The sequence below is a fragment of the Mustela nivalis genome (genome assembly GCF_964662115.1).
Source record: "Mustela nivalis genome assembly, chromosome: 1".
NCBI lineage: Eukaryota > Metazoa > Chordata > Mammalia > Carnivora > Mustelidae > Mustela > Mustela nivalis.
In genome coordinates, this window is record NC_139020.1 from 10,955,269 (window position 1) to 10,974,001 (window position 18,733).

Consider the following 18,733-nt stretch of genomic DNA (forward strand, 5'->3'; position numbering starts at 1 on the left):
CTGATACAGTCATAAATCTAAGTAGAGCTGAAATCTATGCTTTTTTTTTAACCATATCCTAGATCAAAAATAATAAAAATAAAAAATAAAAACCCATAACCACCCCATTTCCAAAACGGAAGACAGACTGTTCGGGTTTTTTTTAAAGATTTTATTTTTTTGACAGAGAGAGACACAGTGAGAGAGGAACAGAGCAGGGCAAGTGGGAGAGGGAGAAGCAGGCTTCCCACTGAGCAGCGAGCCCGATGCAGGATCGATCCCAGAACTCTGGGATCATGACCTAAGCCAAAGGCAGACACTTAACGACTGAGCCGCCCAGGCACCCCCAGAAGATAGTTATTTTTACGGGTGATCATAGATCTTTCATTTCTAAGCATCAATTATTTAAATAATTCCCGAAACACTAAATACCAAAGCAATGATTCCTCTCCATTCATTGCACTTTTAAGAGGAACAGATGCAAAAACAAGGCCATCTCTGAGCTTGGGCTTTAAAAATAAAACCTCCCAGGGTTTTAAAATTATCACAAATTTGGTCCAGCTCCTGTACCTTCCCCAAAATGGACATTTACACCATTGTTCTATGAAAACCCACATTCAAAATCCTGGTAGGGAGTCACTACAAAACTGAATCGAATCAAGTTATATTCCACCAACAAAGCAATCAAGTATCAATGCTCACGTTTCAGTACAACTGTATTTTCAGATAAGACGATAAAGTCGTCAGGAAATAAACTCAAACTTACTGAAGTTTTAGAACTACTGAAGATTTTTAAATACCCTGCAGTAAAAAAAAATAGTATTAGCTACTTAAAAATCTTTAAGTTTTTGAGACAGCTGATTATCTCCAGCTTACCTGGCTTATATCGTAGTTCTGTATCTAAGACCCCAGAAAGTACTTCCTCTATCTTCTGAACTATTTCTTCATTTGGGAGGCTCCTGGCAGAGGCAGCTGCATCACCTGCCTGGTTTCCTTCATTAGGTGTATTTGTTTCACCATTGAGCTGGCCTTCACTCCTTCCACTTGACAAGAAAAGTTATCAAGATTCATTATTACTTTTACCACACCATACAATGAATATTTATAACTCAGCTCATTAAAATAATCTGACATCGTTCATACATTTTACCATTTTTGTATTTCTTTCAGATGACACTCCCCACCAACCATCCTTCCTTCACTCTATCTACTTAAAGTAGGTACATTTTCATTTTACATACTTAATTTTCAGAACTACTGAAGTTAAAGGGAAAAAAAAAACTTTAAAACAGCTTTCTAAACCTTTAAAAAAAATAATAAAATAATACCAGAAATCTAAACTGATTTAGATTTGGGTTGCTTGCATATTTATCTCAGGGCAGAAAAACTATCACAATCAAAAATCACAAATCCAAAGAAAAATATACCACCTAATATACATGGTACAATACACCATTCTAACATTATGATAGAAGCTACAACCACAATAAAACCACATCTGTGCATGGAAAACAATCACCATAAACAGTATCAAGGAACAGTTACCACAAACATATTGAGTAAAAAAGGGTAAATTGTAGCCTCTGATCAATTTTAGACTGATCAAAATTACTGAAATACTGTATCAAGTTTAAAAAGAAAAATACATTCATACAATTTTTACCCACTGATCAAGAATCCTGGTATTTTTCTGGCATTAAAAAAACTCATGGGAAACAAGTGACATTTTATTTATGCCAAGAAATTATTATAGTAAATTAATATGCATTTCAACTCACAGGGCTAGAAAAATCTTGAAATGAGAAGCATGTCACTTACCTAGTCATTTTTACTACTTTTTGTCTAAGTAAAATTGTTTTTGAAAAATAATCTCAACACATTCAATTTAATTAAAATTAGCTAAGAAATCAAACAATTATGCTCCACTACCTGATAAAAGTCTGAATGGTCAAAAACCAAAAAAATTTCAGTAATTAACTGTTATTTGAGAACACTTGGTTTTTTAACATGACTCGCATAGTAATAATTAACATTTATTATTAATTAGCCACGGGTCTACATTTCTTAACTCATTTAATCCTAACACAACTCAGTGATTAGCACTAACATTCTGATTTTACAAATGAGGAAAATGACACACAGAGAAGAACCTAACTGAAGTTCACGCAACTATTATGAGGTGAAGCTGGCATTCAAAACCAGAGCTCCTACCCTTAACCACCACAGACAAAAAGACAGCTCTTTACTACTTAAATGTCAGCCTCCTTACCCAAACTGATACATGTAAAAACAGATGGGACAGTATGGCAAATATAGCTCACAAAATGACAAGCCAAATTTTGTTTTTAGATTGATAATGTATTACATACTATTTGACAAACTAAATATTCCTCTAAATTTACCTAGTTTCTGGAGCTCTTTTACACTTTTCATAAGCACTTACACATACACAATCACATTAGTAAAGCATGGATTTGATACTCAAGAGAATTACAACTTTAAAGTCTGTAAGAAAATAATCATCTTAAACCTATCAGATATTTATCTCAGTTACTGAAAAAGGAAAAAAATTTCAAACCAACTAAACAGCTAACAATACATTCCTACAATAGAATTCTATGAAGCCATAAAAAAGGTCCCAAGACAACTGAGAATGTGAAAAAGACAAACTGGTTCACAATCAGATGGAAAAAAAAAAAAAAAAACAAGATCACCCTTCACAAAATATGTGCATCTGTACACACAAGGAAAAAAATGAAAGAACATAAAGAACATTATTATGTGTCTCGTTTATTCTAAGCTTTTTACAATGAAACACTTGTTTCCCAAATACAAAAACAGATTTTTAGAAGATATAAAAAGACATTACAGCAAGCAAACACAATCATCGCCTGAAACTATTAAAGTTTTCAGAAAAATCATACTCCCTTTACCTCCAGACTTCTCTCATCATCTAAAAATCACTAATATATACAACAAAATTTAAAACAGCAATGAAACGAGTATGATTTCCTACTTAAACAATATACCCCGCAAAAATAGTGATTTTTAGCGGCACTACATACCATTCCCCCAATAACGCTATGTTAATTTCAGCGCTTCATTTAAAAATGCGTTTTCAAGTTCACGTATTGCTCTTCCTCTCGACTTTTAAAATATAACTAGCAAAAACATCTGAACCCGGAACAAATATTTAGGCTCTATAAAGCAAAAATACTCCAAGACAACCACGAACACAACATGACCAACACCATTTTCCTTTCTGAATAAACATCAATTTCTTTGGAAATCGCTTCCTGTTCAAATTTTGTGGAACCAAAGGTAAACTACGCAAAGTCTAAGAGCAACGGCAAAAGTTGCGTGCTGGTCAAGATGTCAATTGGGGCGGGAGCAGCCCAAAAAAAAAAAAAAAAAAAAAAAAAACCTAAACACAAAGCCTACTATCCACTTGCCAAATTGAGAAATTAATACTAATTCAAAGTCCCTTTCCATCCTCACCTCGAACATTTCGTCAAAGTACCTAACATTAATTTGTTAGCTGCCTTAACTTCAATTTCTAATCCATTAGAATGCTGCCTGGTAGAAGCCACTGGACACCAGGGCCCGAATAATCTAATTAAAGGATCCCGACCCCCAAAAGATCTGAAGCGTGCAATAATAAAGCGGATTTAAGATTACTCAAGAAACGGCCGTTAGAGACCCTTTCCGGTCATAGGCACCGGCCGGCGAAATCCGCGGAGGCGGAGAGGGGGAGGGGAAACGCGGCGGCGGCGGCGGAGCTGAGGAAGGAACTAGGCCCGTCCCTGGTGGACAACCAGGCCTACAAGTAGCTTAAAGGGAGGAGATTACCGAACGGGAAAGAAAAGTAAGCATCTTAACTCGGTTCTATTAGAGGGAGTCTGGGGTTACCTCAGAAAAAGCGAAGTTCCTCGCTGGAAAGGGAGGGAGCGGATGGGGGGGGGGAGGGCCCGGAAAATGGATCCCAGGCCCAGGCGGGGCTGTAGCGGGGCCTGAGGCGAGGAACGACGGCGTCTCTGAAGAAAGGTGCCGTGGAGAGATACACGGGGCCCTAGCGGTCCCTTGGGAGCAGAAAAGTCTGGGAAGCGTTTACCTGGAAAGCTCCTGTTGAATTTCCCGGAATTTACTGACCACGAAAGACCTAAAAATCTGCTCGATGTTGGTCGCCATGGCGTCCGCTCCGTTCTCTCAACTCCTCCTCGCTAGTCCTCCAGGCTCCCAGCATGCCTCGGGAGGAGGCGCAGCGGCCAATTCCGTCTCTCGGCGTCCTGATTGGCTTCTGTGGGAGCGTCCAGACTGGCACGCTCCGCCGCTGGACCAATCAGTGAGCACGGCCCAGTTCTCCTCCGCTGTTTCTGAGCGGCTAGGGTAGAGGTGCTGACGTTTGCGCCGCGCACGACTATGTCCGCCATGTTAGTGACTGACGCAGGCGCCATTACAGGAGAAGTCTCTCTTGAGGCGACTGTGTCAGCTTAAGTTGTCGGTCTCTCAACAGTGTTTTGGGAAGCTTAAGAGGCTTACTAAATGCTCAAGACTATAGAGCATGAGAAAAGGAAAAAAGGAAGGCTACGTGGCTTGATACGGGGCCTCCGCCGTTTCTGGGTGGCGCCAAGTTGTTTTGGCAGGGAGATGCATCCGGAAAAGCATTAATCAACGCCCGCCCTCACTGTGGTGGGAAAAAGAACACGTTTTTACCCCCATTTTTTTTTCCCCATGGCATCTCATTAACGCCCCCCCCCCCGCTTTTTGTAAGCACTAGGCCAGAGGTCTTAAGCGGCCTGCCGTCCAAAGCCTGGTGCATTTCTAGTCTCGTCGGGATACCAAGCGGGTCAGCTCTGACTCGTTACCAGCACCCAATTAGCTAATCGTGGGTTTAGCATTTTGGAGCTCCTCTTCCACAGAGCTCTGAAGGCTCCTGAGGAGGAAGAGAGACGTTACGTGGCGCCTAAAACTACAGCGATAAACGCGCAAGGTCCTGGTAGCTTTACTGTGGAGTACGCGGAGGCCGCGCACAGCAGCCAAACGCAATCGCACTTGATTACCTCGCTGCGGCCACCGCCGGCCGCGCGCTGACCAATGGGGTGGTGCAGCCGGCGGCGGGGCGGGGCGGGCGGGGAGAGGCGCGCGCCGGATTGCGCGGGGCCGACTTCCGGCGCGCGACGGGAGCCCGTGCTGTGAGCGCGCCGACAAGCGTGCGAGCGCGAGCGGTCGTACCGCCGGTGGAGGTGCAGAAGCCTTCTCCGATTTTAAGTAAAGTACATTTATGCTTTGATTTGGGGGTTTAGTGTCAGGAGTGGGATGAAACTGTAGAAACGCGTTTGGCTGTCGGAATTCTGGTCTTGTTTGTAAACGCCGTGGGTGGGGGTTGGCCATGTGCTTTTCACTTCTTTTAACTGAGGTTTACGTTGGATCTTCCACTTTCCCCGCCTTGTAAGATGTCGGGCCTGGTACCTTTATGACTTTTTTAGGTCGTAAGCCTAAATTGCATATTTTCTGTTTATGCACTCGGTCTGTAGCAGACTTAGTCCGCTTTTGTCATTGGTTTCTGCTTTGTGTTACTCGCCTGTGTTACTCACCGAGCCCTTCGCAGAGGCTCTACCTGGCTCTCATTCTCGTTTTAAAGTTCCCCAGTTAGATGGCTGAGGCCCGCGAAGGTTAAGTTCTTCATCGAATCCCCGCTAGTAAGGAAGGGGCAGTCTCACACCGAACCATAGCGCTTTGGAGGCCGGGCCCCCTAACCACCCTCGAGTGGATTCCTTCAGGCTGAGGCCAACGCTATTTCGGTGATCCGCCGTAGGAACTAGGACAATTTCCCTTTAGTGCTTCTCCTATTCAAACTAAGTGTATTTTTTCTCTAGATTTCAGAAAAAGTCTGCTTATTTCAGATATTTCAACACACGTGGCAAGTCTTTTCTGCTAAAATAGCTTTTGCCTCTCTGAGACAATAGTTCAGCAAAAAATTTTTTTCTTCCAAGTTTTCCGTGATCATAATCTCAATTGTTAAAAGAGCATCTGAATCACGATTGCACACAACGGGAATCCGTAAAGTAAAGAGGCCTTACTTTCTCTTAGATAGGTGACCTACAGCGAGTTATTTAACATGATTGGACCTAGTTTCTGCTCTGTAAAATGAGGTGGTGATAGTACCTACCTCGCAAAATTCTTAGATAAGTAAAGTAGTTCGTGAAAAGTATTTAGAACAGCATCTGGCACAAAGTAAGGACTCAAAAATTGTAAGTTTTTTGTATTATCATCTTAGATTTAAGTATAATCCTGGCATCACACAAGAAGTTACTGATTGATTTTCTGTTTTCAGTTTGCCTTCTACATAATGAAATGCCTTCTAGATATTAGTAAATTAGTGTGACAGGATATTCCTTTGGCTTTTCTTTTCCATTTAGTACTTATTCCTGCCCCTAATGTATGATTTTATATAAAAGTAAAAGATAGGGGCAGCTGGCTGGCTCAGTGGGTTAAGCTTCTGCCTTTGGCTCAGCTCATGATCTCAGGGCGCTGGGATCAAGTCCTGCATTGGGCTCTCTGCTCAGTGGGGAGCCTGCTTCTCTCTCTCTCTGCCTGCCTCTCTGCCTATTTGTGATCCATGTCTGTCAAATAAATAAAATCGTTTTAAAAAAAAAAAAAGTAAAAGATAGAATATAAAAACATTTACTACTGCTGAGTGTCAGAAATTTTATTAGCTGTTTATAAATGTCATTTCCAAAAAAATGTCATTTCAGTTAGCCCTTATGTAGCCTCTCAAGGCAAGATCTCCTATTTCCATCTTTTAAGATGTAAAGAAATTGAATTAGAGATCGGAAGAGCTTAGCCAAAGTCATACTGCTCACTTGAGTTAGGTGTTGCATCCATCCTGCTAAGAATCAAATGCCCTAGTCAAAGTAAGACCTGTTTCAAGTTTGATTTTGCCTTCTCTACCAACTTCCTAACATATTACACTGACTTCTTAAATCAGGAGTCAGCAAATTATGGCCATTGTGCCAGATCCTTCTTGACACCTATTTTTATACATTTCACCAAATAATTTTTACATTGTTAAATGGTTGGAAAAAAGGAAGAATGATATTTTTATGACATGTGAAGATTGTAAGATCCTCAAATTACAGTGTCCATAAATAAACATTCTCATGCTTATTCTTTATAAGCTTCTGGTAGCTTCTTATCACTTAGAGCAGAACAGGGACAACCTATGACCTACCTCCCACTGCCTAGTTGTGTAAGGTTTTACTGGACATTGCCATGTTAGTCCATTTCTGTATTGTCTGTTGCTGCTTTTGTGCCACAGTAGCAGAGTTGACTTGTTACTATAGAGAGTGTATGACTCTCAAAGGTTAAAATATTTACTATCTGGTCCTTTACAGGTCCCAGTCTAAATATTTCTTTCAACTTAGAACTTCGAAGTCTGTTATTTGTAGCATCACAAGACTTAAAAGCAGGTACTTGAAATTTGGGGTCTAAATTTGCAATGTTAGGATTCATGTTTAACGGAGGCTTGATGATTAGAAGTCTATAAAGGTGGAAAAGTGAAGCCTAAAGAATGATTACTCATAGGTTTTTGTTTTGTTTTGTTTTGTTTTTTTAAACCAGGTTACAAGCTAAGTCACCATTTCATTCCTTAACCTAACTGTAGGCCAGTCTTCCTCATTTTTAAAATACCTCCCTTTGGGCAGTGGAACATGCAACTCTTGATCTCAGGGTGATGAGTTCAGGACCCACATTGGATGTAGAGATTACATACGTGCAGACCTCCCTAATCTTTGTGAAGTATAGTCATCCTCAAATTATGAGTTCTAATTTTTCACGAATGAATCTTTGGAATATTTAAATATTTAGAAATCACAATTTCTAATGTATGTGCATTCTAAAATAACAACTCTGGTTTTCTTTCTACAGCTTTTATTTCCCTTTTGGATTCCTGCTTTGCAGAGAGAGCAATGGCAGCCCAAGTACTTGTAATTGGCAGCGGTGGAAGGGAACACACACTGGCCTGGAAACTTGCACAGTCTAATCATGTCAAACATGTGTTGGTTGCCCCAGGAAACGCAGGCACTTCCTCCTTGGAAAAGATTTCAAATACTGGTATTCACCTTTCAATGTAGGGAGTAATAGTTAATAATAGTCAATAGCTATGCAAATTCAAATGTTTTCCTTGACTTTAAAATTTATGTGGTAATTTAAATACTTGCCTTATGTTGTAAATTTTAGGTATCTTCTTGTTCAGAGTATGGCATTTCTTTATCTTAAATTAGTTTAAACCTTACAAAATATACCCATTGAAAAAGTCACAAGTGCCTAAGGTTAAAGGCAATTTGATACGTATTTTTAGAAATGAAAAGTTGAGCAGTGCTATTAAATGTAAGTTTTGGCGATTCTAAGTCCTTACTAGACCTCAGTCTTTATCTCTTTCACTGGTAAAAGTGAAAAAATGATCAGTTCTTATGCTACATTAAACTCTTCAGTGGCTTCCTGTGGTACTTAGAATAAAACTCAGACTCCAACTCCTTAACATTCCTTCCAAAGCCCTTTACAATCTGGCTTCTGCCTGACTTTCCAGCCTGATATTTTCTATCCTCTGTTTTCTTTTCACTGTGTTCTGTCCATGCAGTCCTATGAGTTTCCCAAACAGAGATGCCTAGAATTTGGTATTTGTTTGTTTCCACCCCTAACATGACTGGCTCCTCATCATTCAGGTCTTAGTTTATCAGTTATCTCCTCAAAGAGGTCTTTCCTAAAGTTTTTAAGTAAAGCATGCCCCCCAATTCATTGTTTCCAGTCATGAACTATTATATGTATTTACTTTTCTATTGCCTATCTCCTCTCTTCATTTCCTCTCTAGAACATAAGCTCTAGAATGTAAGCAAGGAACGCTTCTGTCTTGTTTTTGCATTGTGTACACCATGCCTATTACCCTATATGGCACTTAATATTTGTGGAGAAAACATAGATCCAACAAGCCCCAAAATTGGGAGAAAATAATTGCATGCATAGTACCAAAAATAATAAAGAAAAAGATAAATAAGATAGTATCTGCTTCCCTGGGATTTTAGCTTTGTAGGTGAGGTGTATTATATGTGTTTATTGAAGAATTGATACATCCTATCTAGATCTAGCTGATGTTATAAAGGCCAGCCCGTGGAAATCTCCCAAGATTGCCATGGGCCTGCTACCACTTGGAGCAACAGGTTAGGTGTGTCCTTTCTCTCTTGCCACTCTCTGTTGTACAGAGGTGGTTGGCTTTGGTCAGCCCAGTTGTGTTTGCAGGTACTAACCCAGAGTGCATGGTACTCCACCCTTAGCCTACTCAAGCAGCTCCTGTAGCTTGAGAACTCTGCCATTTCTGCACTTTCCCCAACACATCACAAATGTCACAGAGTAGTATACAACTTCAGCCAACTTCAGAATGGTGGTACAGATACAGCAAAGCAGGAAGGCGCCTGTAGAACCAATACAGTATATGGTTGGTCCTGCTGCTAGTTACTTCAAATTCCATCGAGAAAATATTCCTGGCTTGTCAGTCGAAGTAAGCTGTGTTACTTCATTCAGGGGGCACCTGGGTGAGCATCGAACTCTTGATTTCCACCCAGGTCATGATCTTGGTCATGAGATCAAGCCCTGCTTTGGGCTCTGCCAGTAGTTGACTTCTCTCCCTCTACCCTCTGTGTGCCCCCATCCCACCGTGCTCTCCCACACACTCTGAAATAAGTGTCTAAAAATAACTAAATAAGGGTGCCTGTATGGCTCAGTTGGTTAAGCAGCTGCCTTTGGCTCAGGTCATGATTCCAAGGTTCTGGGGTCGAGCCCCGCGTTGGGCTCCCTGCTCAGCAGAGAGCCTGCCTCTCTCCCTTTGCCTGCCGCTCTGCTTACTTGTGCTCTCTCTTTTATCTGTCAAATAGATAAATAAAACCTTTAAAAAAAGGTAAATAAATAAAATTGTCATTCAATTCTTAGCTTACCCATCTTTGCACAAAGACCCTTCAGCTCAACCAGATACAGTATCTCAGTTCATCTGATATTATCAGATTTCCCTAATTTGTTCACACTTGGTTTGGGGTTTTTTTGTTGGTTTTTGTTGTTGTTTTTGCTTGCATATTTATTACCAAACATTCCCATATAAGCATCCTAAGCATAGGGACTCTGTGTTAACATCTTAACCTAGTGACTAGCTCAGTATCTAGGACATGGTGGTTCTCAGTAAATCTTGAGTAAATGACATTAAAAGGCAGTTTCTGAGTATATTCTGTGGGACATTTTTTTTGTTTTTGATCAATGTGACATGAATACCATAGTCAATACCTCTTTGGGAAGCTTCCTGGTATTTTCATCTTAACTAGCTATAGTAATCAAAGACTGAGCCTCATTGGTTAGCCTAATGCATTAGGCTCTGAATTTCTCATGGTACAACTATCATCTGTACTCATAAAAGAAAAGCAATAGTTAATAAGCCTTTCAAAGTATAGTACTTATGTTTCAGCATGACTGTTAATTTAAAGAATGTTTGTATCAAGTGAGGTGGGGTATGTTTTTTTTATTCACAGCCATCTCGATCAATGACCACACAGCCCTTGCTCAGTTCTGCAAAGATGAGAAAATTGAATTCGTAGTTGTTGGACCAGAGGCACCTCTGGCTGCTGGTAAAGTTTGTTTTCTGTTTATTATTACAGTATATGCAAGCCAACAGGAACTTAGAGATCATCTAAGCCAATTCAATTTGGGGATGAGGATTTCTGCTATCATACAACATTGGAAAAAGAGCTTTCACCTTCTTGAAATTTATGGAGTCTCCATTTTTTCCGTGACACATCAATAATGTGATGAATGAAAGAGCAAATTTGCAACTGTGGAAAATATTTTAAATGTTTCTATTCTGCTCTGTTCTGGTATCCAGTTAATAGTCATATGTTTGACTCTAACAAATAACTTTTGCTGTGTTTGAATCACATGTTAGTAGTAACGTTTTTGTTCATAAGCAGTAGGCAACTTGAGAAACTTACTCTCTGCCACTACTTATCCGCCTTATGTCAATGTAGATTTAGTCTAATCCTGATTCTTCAGAGTCAGAAGGCTCTGCAGAGACCTTGGTTCACCTAAAGCTGCTCATTTCTGTCCATAGGAATTGTTGGTAACCTGACGTCTGCAGGAGTCCGATGCTTTGGTCCCACTGCAGAAGCAGCTCAGTTAGAGTCCAGCAAGAGATTCGCCAAAGAGTTTATGGACCGACATGGAATCCCAACTGCACGGTGGAGAGCTTTCACCAAACCTGAAGAAGCCTGCAGCTTTATAATGAGGTAGCTAAAAGATTGCCTGTGGGGGGCCATTGTTTTGTTAGGATATTTATTTATTTATTTATTTAAGATTTTATTTATTTACTTGACAGACCGAGATCACAAGTAGGCAGAGAGGTAGGCAGAGATAGAGGAGGAAGCAGGCTCCTCGCTGAGCAGAGAGCCTGATGTGGGGCTCCATCCCAGTACCCTGGGATCCTGACCTGAGCCGAAGGCAGAGGCTTTAACCACTGAGTGACCCAGGCGCCCCTTGTTAGGATATTTAAACACACAGGTCACTTTTGTGTCACAGGTTTATAGAATGATAATCATGGCAAAAAAACTCATGCTGTGTAGGTTGCCTTTCCTCCAACGTCAAAGTAAAATGGGACCCTGTGCATGTGTAGCTGTACAATCTTGTGGCCTTGCAGAAAGAAGATATTTTTAACATTACTGAGGAGGTTCTAGGGTAAAAGATACATTTGGTTTAGCAGTCCTGCACTCCTTATGGTCAAACTAATAAACACAGTGGCATCTTAAAACATGAAGGATGTTGATTCTTTCATAAATAATTAACTGGATTGAAGAATCATCACTTGGCTTTCTGCCATTGCCACTTAGATCTAAATCTTAAGACCAGACATTCTTGTTCTCTGTTGTATCAAAAATGTGAAACAATGAATGGTGGTAGACACATGCTTTTGCCCCTTTTTGGTTGACACCCCTTTTATCTGTTACCTTTTCCTTTTAGTTGAGTCAGTTTCATTCTTTATTCATTCTTCATCCTACAGGGTTTCTTAGACAATGAATGTTATTATTTCCTTGTAGCCAGATGCCTTGGGTAAGTAACAATTTTGTTACTTACTTTGGGTAAGTTTCTTTCTAGATCTCCAGTCCCACCCAACAGAAGAAATTACCAAGAACAGTTTTTTCTGTGTACTTTCAAAAATGACTTGTATTTTCATGCTTATGATGGTCTTATACAGTCACATCTTCTATTGGAATGAAGTATAATTCACTACTTTGCTCTTAAGGATCCTTCCATGCTTACGCTATACAACTGCTTTTGTCTTCCAAAGATGTTGCCTGTATGATCTCATGATAAGTGATAAAAGCAAAATTGTATGTACCATATAATCACAACTATAAAGGAATACATAGGGAAAAAATCCCAGGGGGAGAAGTGTATCAAAATGGTGTTGGTATAAGTAGTTCTTTTTTCCTGCTTTTTGGTGGTTGCTATAGCACATTTCAGCACTTGAGGCTTTTGAATTTAAGGATTTGTTGGATGTTGAAGATTACTCTGTCTTCACAGTGCAGACTTCCCTGCTTTGGTTGTGAAGGCCAGTGGTCTTGCAGCTGGAAAAGGAGTGATTGTTGCCAAGAGCAAGGAAGAGGCCTGCAGAGCTGTACAGGAGATCATGCAGGTAGGTTGTTCCTCTGGAAAAGTCACACTGTGCTGGGTACTCCTTAAGTTTATGAAATGTTCCTTAAGCTAAGAAGAATCTATCTAGCAAACATACGGGTAAGTTTTTTATAATACCATGTATTATAATACATCTCTAATAAAAGGGTCTTTAAAGATCTATATTGATGGCTAAATCACCATGCTGTTCTTTGGAAGTAAGTGCTAGCATGCTTTGCTGTCTGCTGCAGAAAAGTAGAAAATCCTCAGACTACAGAACATTCAAATTCTCAGCCATCCACGGAAGCAAAAAGTATTTGTCCTTGGTGTCCCAAGTCTAAGAAGGGAAGCAATGAATTAATAATACATTTCTTTTACTATCCCTCTTGATTATTGTTCTCCCTTATGGAAGTCTGTTTTCAAAGGCATGCTCTAGTATAAGGTTAGCAAACAAACATATCATAATTATAAGCGGACATGAGTGGTAAGGATGAATATATATTTTTTTCTTACATGATTGGAAACTAGAAAGCCAGATCCCCAGAAGAGTGTTAATGATTTGTTCATTTCATCTGTACCAGTGCTGGCTCTGCATTATTGCCACGTATCAAAATAGAAAACATTCATATGGGGCGCCTGGGTAGAGATTACTAAGCAAATAAATAAACTTTTAAATGAATAAAGTTTATTTATTTAAGTAATCTCTACACCTGTGGGGTTCAGACTCATGACCCCAAGATCAAGAGTCACATGTTCTTCCCAACTGAGCCAGCCAGGCACCACAGATAAATAAACCGGGGGAGAAAAAAAGGGAAACATTCATATGTTCCTTTGAGGCTCTCAGAAATGGAAAAGGAAATTACAATACTAGTGAATTAGTTCATAATACAAATGGTGAAAAATGACGATAGCTCATTGAGTAAATATTAAGAGCCTTTTTCTTTCTTTTTTTTTTTTTTTTTTTTGGTACAAGGATAAAGCTTATGGAGCAGCTGGAGAAACAATTGTCATTGAAGAATTTCTTGAAGGAGAAGAGGTGTCTGTATGTATATCCACCTTTTTGGCTTTTCTACAGTAGGAAAAGCTGTATTACCTGCTTTGTGAGCCCCAGAAAGACATGATTTATTTTGGTTGCTTCATCTGAAGGCAGAAACCCAACAGTTACAAAGGAATTTGTGTATGTTTAATGTTTTCGATGCAAGTGAAAAAAAAATTTATCCTCTTTTAATCCTGCCCTGTATATCAGTAGAGACTTGAATTTTTATCCCATATTATTTAAGAGGGGTAAGGTTACTTCACTTTGAGAGTAGCTTGACCTTTTTTTCTAACTGGCTCAAAAATTATAGATCCCTCAGAAATTGAGTATACAAGATGTTTTGATTTTTGCTATAGATAGCTTAGGCTTATTTATGTTTCAACTTCCTTTAAAAAAAATTTTTTCCCCCGGTAAGAGTTAAGGTTCATATGGTTCCCCTCATTAATTTTTTTTTTTACTTCTTGCCATTTAATAAGTGGACTGTTTTGTTTTTTCTACAGTGTCTGTGCTTCACTGATGGAAGGACCGTGGCCCCCATGCCCCCAGCACAAGACCATAAGCGATTGCTGGAGGGAGATCATGGCCCCAACACAGGGGGAATGGGAGCCTATTGTCCAGCACCTCAGGTACTTCCCAGAGGCTCAGCTTAAGTTCAGTAGTCATTGTTTAAGTCATCTCAAAGAGCTCTTGGATCATACTTCTCTGTTTTCTATACTTAATATTACTAATCAGCAGTTTGGATGTCCAGTTAAATGAAAACTATCTCTTCTACTGTCATTCTAAAACCTTTTCTAAAATCTGAAGAATTAAGTTGTGTATAGGTTGAACAGATCCTTTTAGTTCCTGCTCTCTACATTCTATATTTAGGGCATGAGAGCCAATTAAAGTCTAAAATTATTTTTTATTCACCTTTAGATATCCAAGGTCCAGCACATAAGTGCTCAATAAATGTGTGTGTGTGAAACAGAGATGAATTGAGAACCAAGTCAAACTATAATTAGTTTTTATGGTCTCTGTAATTCATGGTGGGTACATAAAGTATGTTTCCAAACAATTTCGGGACAGTTTTTATAAGAAATCTGCATTGGGTGTCTTATAAGTAGAACTAGTACTTCAGAAACTCACCCATTCTTTGCACTGAGGATAGTCAGTGGTTATTTATGCTGATAATATAGTGCCTTATACACATTTTTCTTAATTAAAAATATTAAAAACAGAATTTACTTTAAGCTATAAGTATTAAAATAGCTATTTGGGAAATGTGATTTTAGTTTAAGAACCATCTCTAGGGGTACCTGACTGCCTTAGACAGTGGGGAATGTGACTCTTGGTTTTGCGGTTTTGAGTTCAAGCCCCATGTTGGGTATAGAGATTACTTAAAAATAAAATCTTTGAAAAATAAGATATTTTTCAAAAAAGAATTATCTCTAAGTCTAATTTTTACAATTAAATTTATAAACTCAGGTTCTTTTTCGTTTGTTTTTTTAAAAGATTTTATTTTTTTATTTATTTGTCAGAGAGAGAGCACACACAGGCAGACAGAGGCAAAGGGAGAAGCAGGCTTCCTGCCGAGCAAGGAGCCTGATGTGGGACTCGATCCCAGGACACTGGGATCATGACCCGAGCCAAAGGCAGGCGCTTAACTGACTGAGCCACCTAGGCGTCCCATAAACTCAGATTCTTTTTTTTTTTTTTTTTAAAGATTTTATTTTATTCATTTGACAGAGAGAGATCACAAGTAGGTAGAGAGGCAGAGAGAGAGAGGAGGAAGGAAGCAGGCTCCCCGCTGAGCAGAGAGCCCGATGCGGGTCTCGATCCCAGGACCCTGAGATCATGACCTGAGCCGAAGGCAGCAGCTTAACCCACTGAGCCACCTAGACGCCCCTAAACTCAGATTCTTTATCGGCTTTTGAAATAGGCATAGAATATACCAGAAGGATACAAAAGGGTCTCAATGTGGTAGAGGAACTTTTTTATCATTTTTATTATTATTATGTTTGTTTGTTTTTAAGATTTTATTTTATTTATTTGACAGAGATCCCAAGTAGGCAGAGAAGCAGGCAGAGAGAGGGGAGGAAGCAGGCTCCCCCCCCCCCCGCACTCCCCCAGCAGAGAGCCTGATGCAGGACTTGATCCCAGGACCCTGATCATGACCTGAGCCAAAGGCAGAGGCTTTAACCCACTAAGCCACCCAGGCGCCCTATTATTATGTTTTAGAAAACTGTTTTTAGTGAGTTTTAAGTGTGTACATGTTTGAGAATCTCTAGATTCAGTAGAAAAGGTGATTTAACATTTAGTGCTAAAATGGCAGGGAACACGGATCAATAAATATGTAATCTAGCTTCTGCTTCTAATTTTTCTCAAAGGTCGTCTTTCCTATTTTGTAACAATGAGATTGACTACTTACTTGATAGAATCAATGTGAGGGTTTTTGTTTGTTTTTGTTTTTGTTTTTAATATTTTATTTATTTATTTGACAGACAGAGATCACAAGTCGGCAGAGAGGCAGGCAGAGAGAGGAGGAAGCAGGCTCCCCGCTGAGCAGAGAGCCTGATGCGGGGCTTGATCCCAGGACCCTGGGATCATGACCTGAGCCAAAGGCAGAGGCTTCAACCCACTGAGCCACCCAGGCGCCCCAATGTGAGGGTTTTAAAAGCTTATGAATTTAAAGTGCTCAGCCTATCTAAGGAAGTAAAATAATAATAGTTCTCACTGTCCCCTCTATTGTCCCATACAAAACTGCTTATAAGATGGTTTTTGTTTTTGTTTTTTTAAATACCCAGTTACATTTAAATGTTCCTGTATGTTCCCAGGTTTCTAAGGATTTGTTCCTGAAAATAAAAAATACCATTCTTCAGAGGACAGTGGACGGCATGCAGCAGGAGGGTACGCCATACACAGGTGAGCACACTGACGTCATGGTGGACGTTATTCTTAGAGTGACTTTACACCTTGATAAAACTTTCCCGGTTTCTCTTTTTTCACCTCTTTTTAATTGACCACTTTTGTAACTTTTGCCATGTTAGTACAGAACCTCAAGTATTAGTACCTTAAATTCTAATTTTCAGCCGCAGTGTATTCATTTTAGTTTGTTTTTGTTTTTGTTGCTGTTCCTTTCCCATGCAGGTGTTCTCTATGCTGGTATAATGCTGACCAAGGATGGCCCAAAAGTTCTGGAGTTCAATTGCCGTTTTGGTGATCCAGAGTGCCAAGTGGGTAATAGTTAAAGATAATACAAGTGTTATTTTGTAGATGTGTGGTTTTTAATCTCAGGATTTATCGGCCTTGAAATAATTACCTTTAAGGAATATATGCAAGTTCTGCTGGTACCTCAGTGAATACATCGTCTAGAGAGAACTAAAATTTCTCAGCTGCCATGTTGATTGTGTTTTTCCAGGTGATCCTCCCACTTCTTAAAAGTGATCTTTATGAAGTGATTCAGTCTACCTTGGATGGCCTGCTCTGTACATCTCTGCCTGTTTGGTTTGAAAACTGCGCTGCAGTAACTGTCGTGATGGCAAGTAAAGGCTATCCCGGAGATTACACCAAGGGTGTGGAGATAACAGGTGAATATCCGAGAACAAAAGGTGGAATTACTGAGTGACAAGTGACCAGCGTTAGGGTAGGCCTTCCTTCCAGGCTATGCTCTGCTCCTTTTAGGGGCCTGAGGCCATCAGAAACCTTTCAGGAGTTTTTTAACCATGTCGGATGAGGGTATGCAAATATCCAAAATTACGGTATTTGAAAAACTGCCATCCATGTCCCTTCCTGCACAAGGAAGACCTATATGGGCCTAGCCAAGTTTCCAGAGTACCACTCAGTGTGCCTGTCTCTCCTGTCCTCCAAGAGCCCTGATAATAGAGGGAACTCATGAGAATCAGCACATCATTAGTAGAAACTACATCAGATAAACTTCACAGAGGCATAATCGTAACTAGACATCCCACACCCACCTCCTTTTTGCAGCGTACCCCATAGTCACAGAATTAAAACAGTTTCAAAACTCTTCCGTTTCTCTTTATGGGAAGTGAGGCATCTCTTATTAAATGATATTAAATAAAGCAGTGTCTTAAAACGCCAAATAAGTTCTAGTGCCATAAGCCCAAAGGCAGACCTCCAAGATCCCTGGCAGGCTCTCGTTTGACCTTTCTCAGACCTAAACGGTGTCCTTGGTTCAAACACTCTAGTTCCTGCTTTGCCCAGACAAGAAGTTCATTGCCTTGTGAATCCCAGTCATGGTACCTGTGCAGTCAAGAATCAATTGCCTTTTTTTTTTTTTTTTTTTTTTTTTACTTTATTTTCTTAAGATTTTATTTTTTTATTTATTTGACAGAGAGAGAGATCACAAGTAGGCAGAGAGGCAGACAGAGAGAGGGGAAAGCAGGTTCCCTGCTGAGCAGAGAACCTGATGCGGGGCTTGATCCGAGGACCCTGAGATCATGACCTGAGCCCAAGGCAGAGGCTTAACCCACTGAGCCACCCAGGCGCCCCAATTGCCTTTTATTTTTATAAGATTTTTTTTCTTTACCTGAGAGAGTAAGTACATGTGTGCACACACACTCACATGCGAAGTGAGCAGGGAAAAGGAGAGAATCTCAAGCAAACTCCACACTGATCATGGAGCTGGATGCAGGTTTTAGTTTCATGGATCCTGAGACCATGACCTTAGCGGAAATCAAGAGTGGGATGCTCAACCAACTGAGCTACCTAGGCACTCCTGATTGCCTTTTATTTATTTATTTATTTTTTTAAAGATTTTATTTATTTATTTCACAGAGAGAGATCACAAGTAGGCAGAGAGGCAAGCAGAGAGAGAAGGGAGGGAGCCTGCTGAGCAGAGAGCCCGATGCGGGACTCGATCCCAGGATCCCGAGATCACGACCTGAGCTGAAGGCAGAGGCTTAACCCACTGAGCCACCCAGGCGCCCCTCCTGATTGCCTTTTAAAGGAACAAAGAGAAGGGATAGAACCAAGATCACTTACATTGATGAAATTTCCCAAAGATTGAAGTGACAAGTG

At 40.1% G+C, this 18,733-nt stretch overlaps 2 protein-coding genes across 15 annotated transcripts in view; one reads left to right on the forward strand and one right to left on the reverse strand.

Annotated features, from left to right (window-relative positions):
* The window catches only part of SON (SON DNA and RNA binding protein), a 33,385-nt gene extending 29,011 nt beyond the window's left edge, over positions 1-4,374 (reverse strand). For 6 of the 11 annotated variants that reach the window (XM_082723265.1, XM_082723268.1, XM_082723270.1 and 3 more), the window contains exons 1-2: positions 4,091-4,374; positions 856-1,022 (exon numbers count right to left, since the gene is read on the reverse strand). In XM_082723265.1, the coding sequence (XP_082579391.1) occupies positions 856-1,022; positions 4,091-4,167 (244 nt within the window). In that variant the 5' untranslated portion in view covers positions 4,168-4,374. The remainder of the gene's footprint in view (positions 1-855; positions 1,023-4,090) is intronic. The other 5 variants (XM_082723274.1, XM_082723273.1, XM_082723275.1 and 2 more) reach the window with 2 other exon arrangements.
* Positions 1,022-18,733, forward strand: part of GART (phosphoribosylglycinamide formyltransferase, phosphoribosylglycinamide synthetase, phosphoribosylaminoimidazole synthetase) — a 36,727-nt gene continuing 19,015 nt past the window's right edge. Inside the window, exons 1-11 of one of the 4 annotated variants that reach the window (XM_082723795.1) lie at positions 4,377-5,247; positions 7,374-7,448; positions 7,906-8,091; positions 10,548-10,643; positions 11,123-11,297; positions 12,589-12,700; positions 13,652-13,720; positions 14,215-14,340; positions 16,528-16,615; positions 16,841-16,926; positions 17,112-17,280. In XM_082723795.1, the coding sequence (XP_082579921.1) occupies positions 7,947-8,091; positions 10,548-10,643; positions 11,123-11,297; positions 12,589-12,700; positions 13,652-13,720; positions 14,215-14,340; positions 16,528-16,615; positions 16,841-16,926; positions 17,112-17,280 (1,066 nt within the window). In that variant the 5' untranslated portion in view covers positions 4,377-5,247; positions 7,374-7,448; positions 7,906-7,946. Of the gene's footprint in view, positions 3,845-4,376; positions 5,253-7,373; positions 7,449-7,905; positions 8,092-10,547; positions 10,644-11,122; positions 11,298-12,588; positions 12,701-13,651; positions 13,721-14,214; positions 14,341-16,527; positions 16,616-16,840; positions 16,927-17,111; positions 17,281-18,733 lie in introns of those variants that run through there. The other 3 variants (XM_082723796.1, XM_082723794.1, XM_082723797.1) reach the window with 3 other exon arrangements.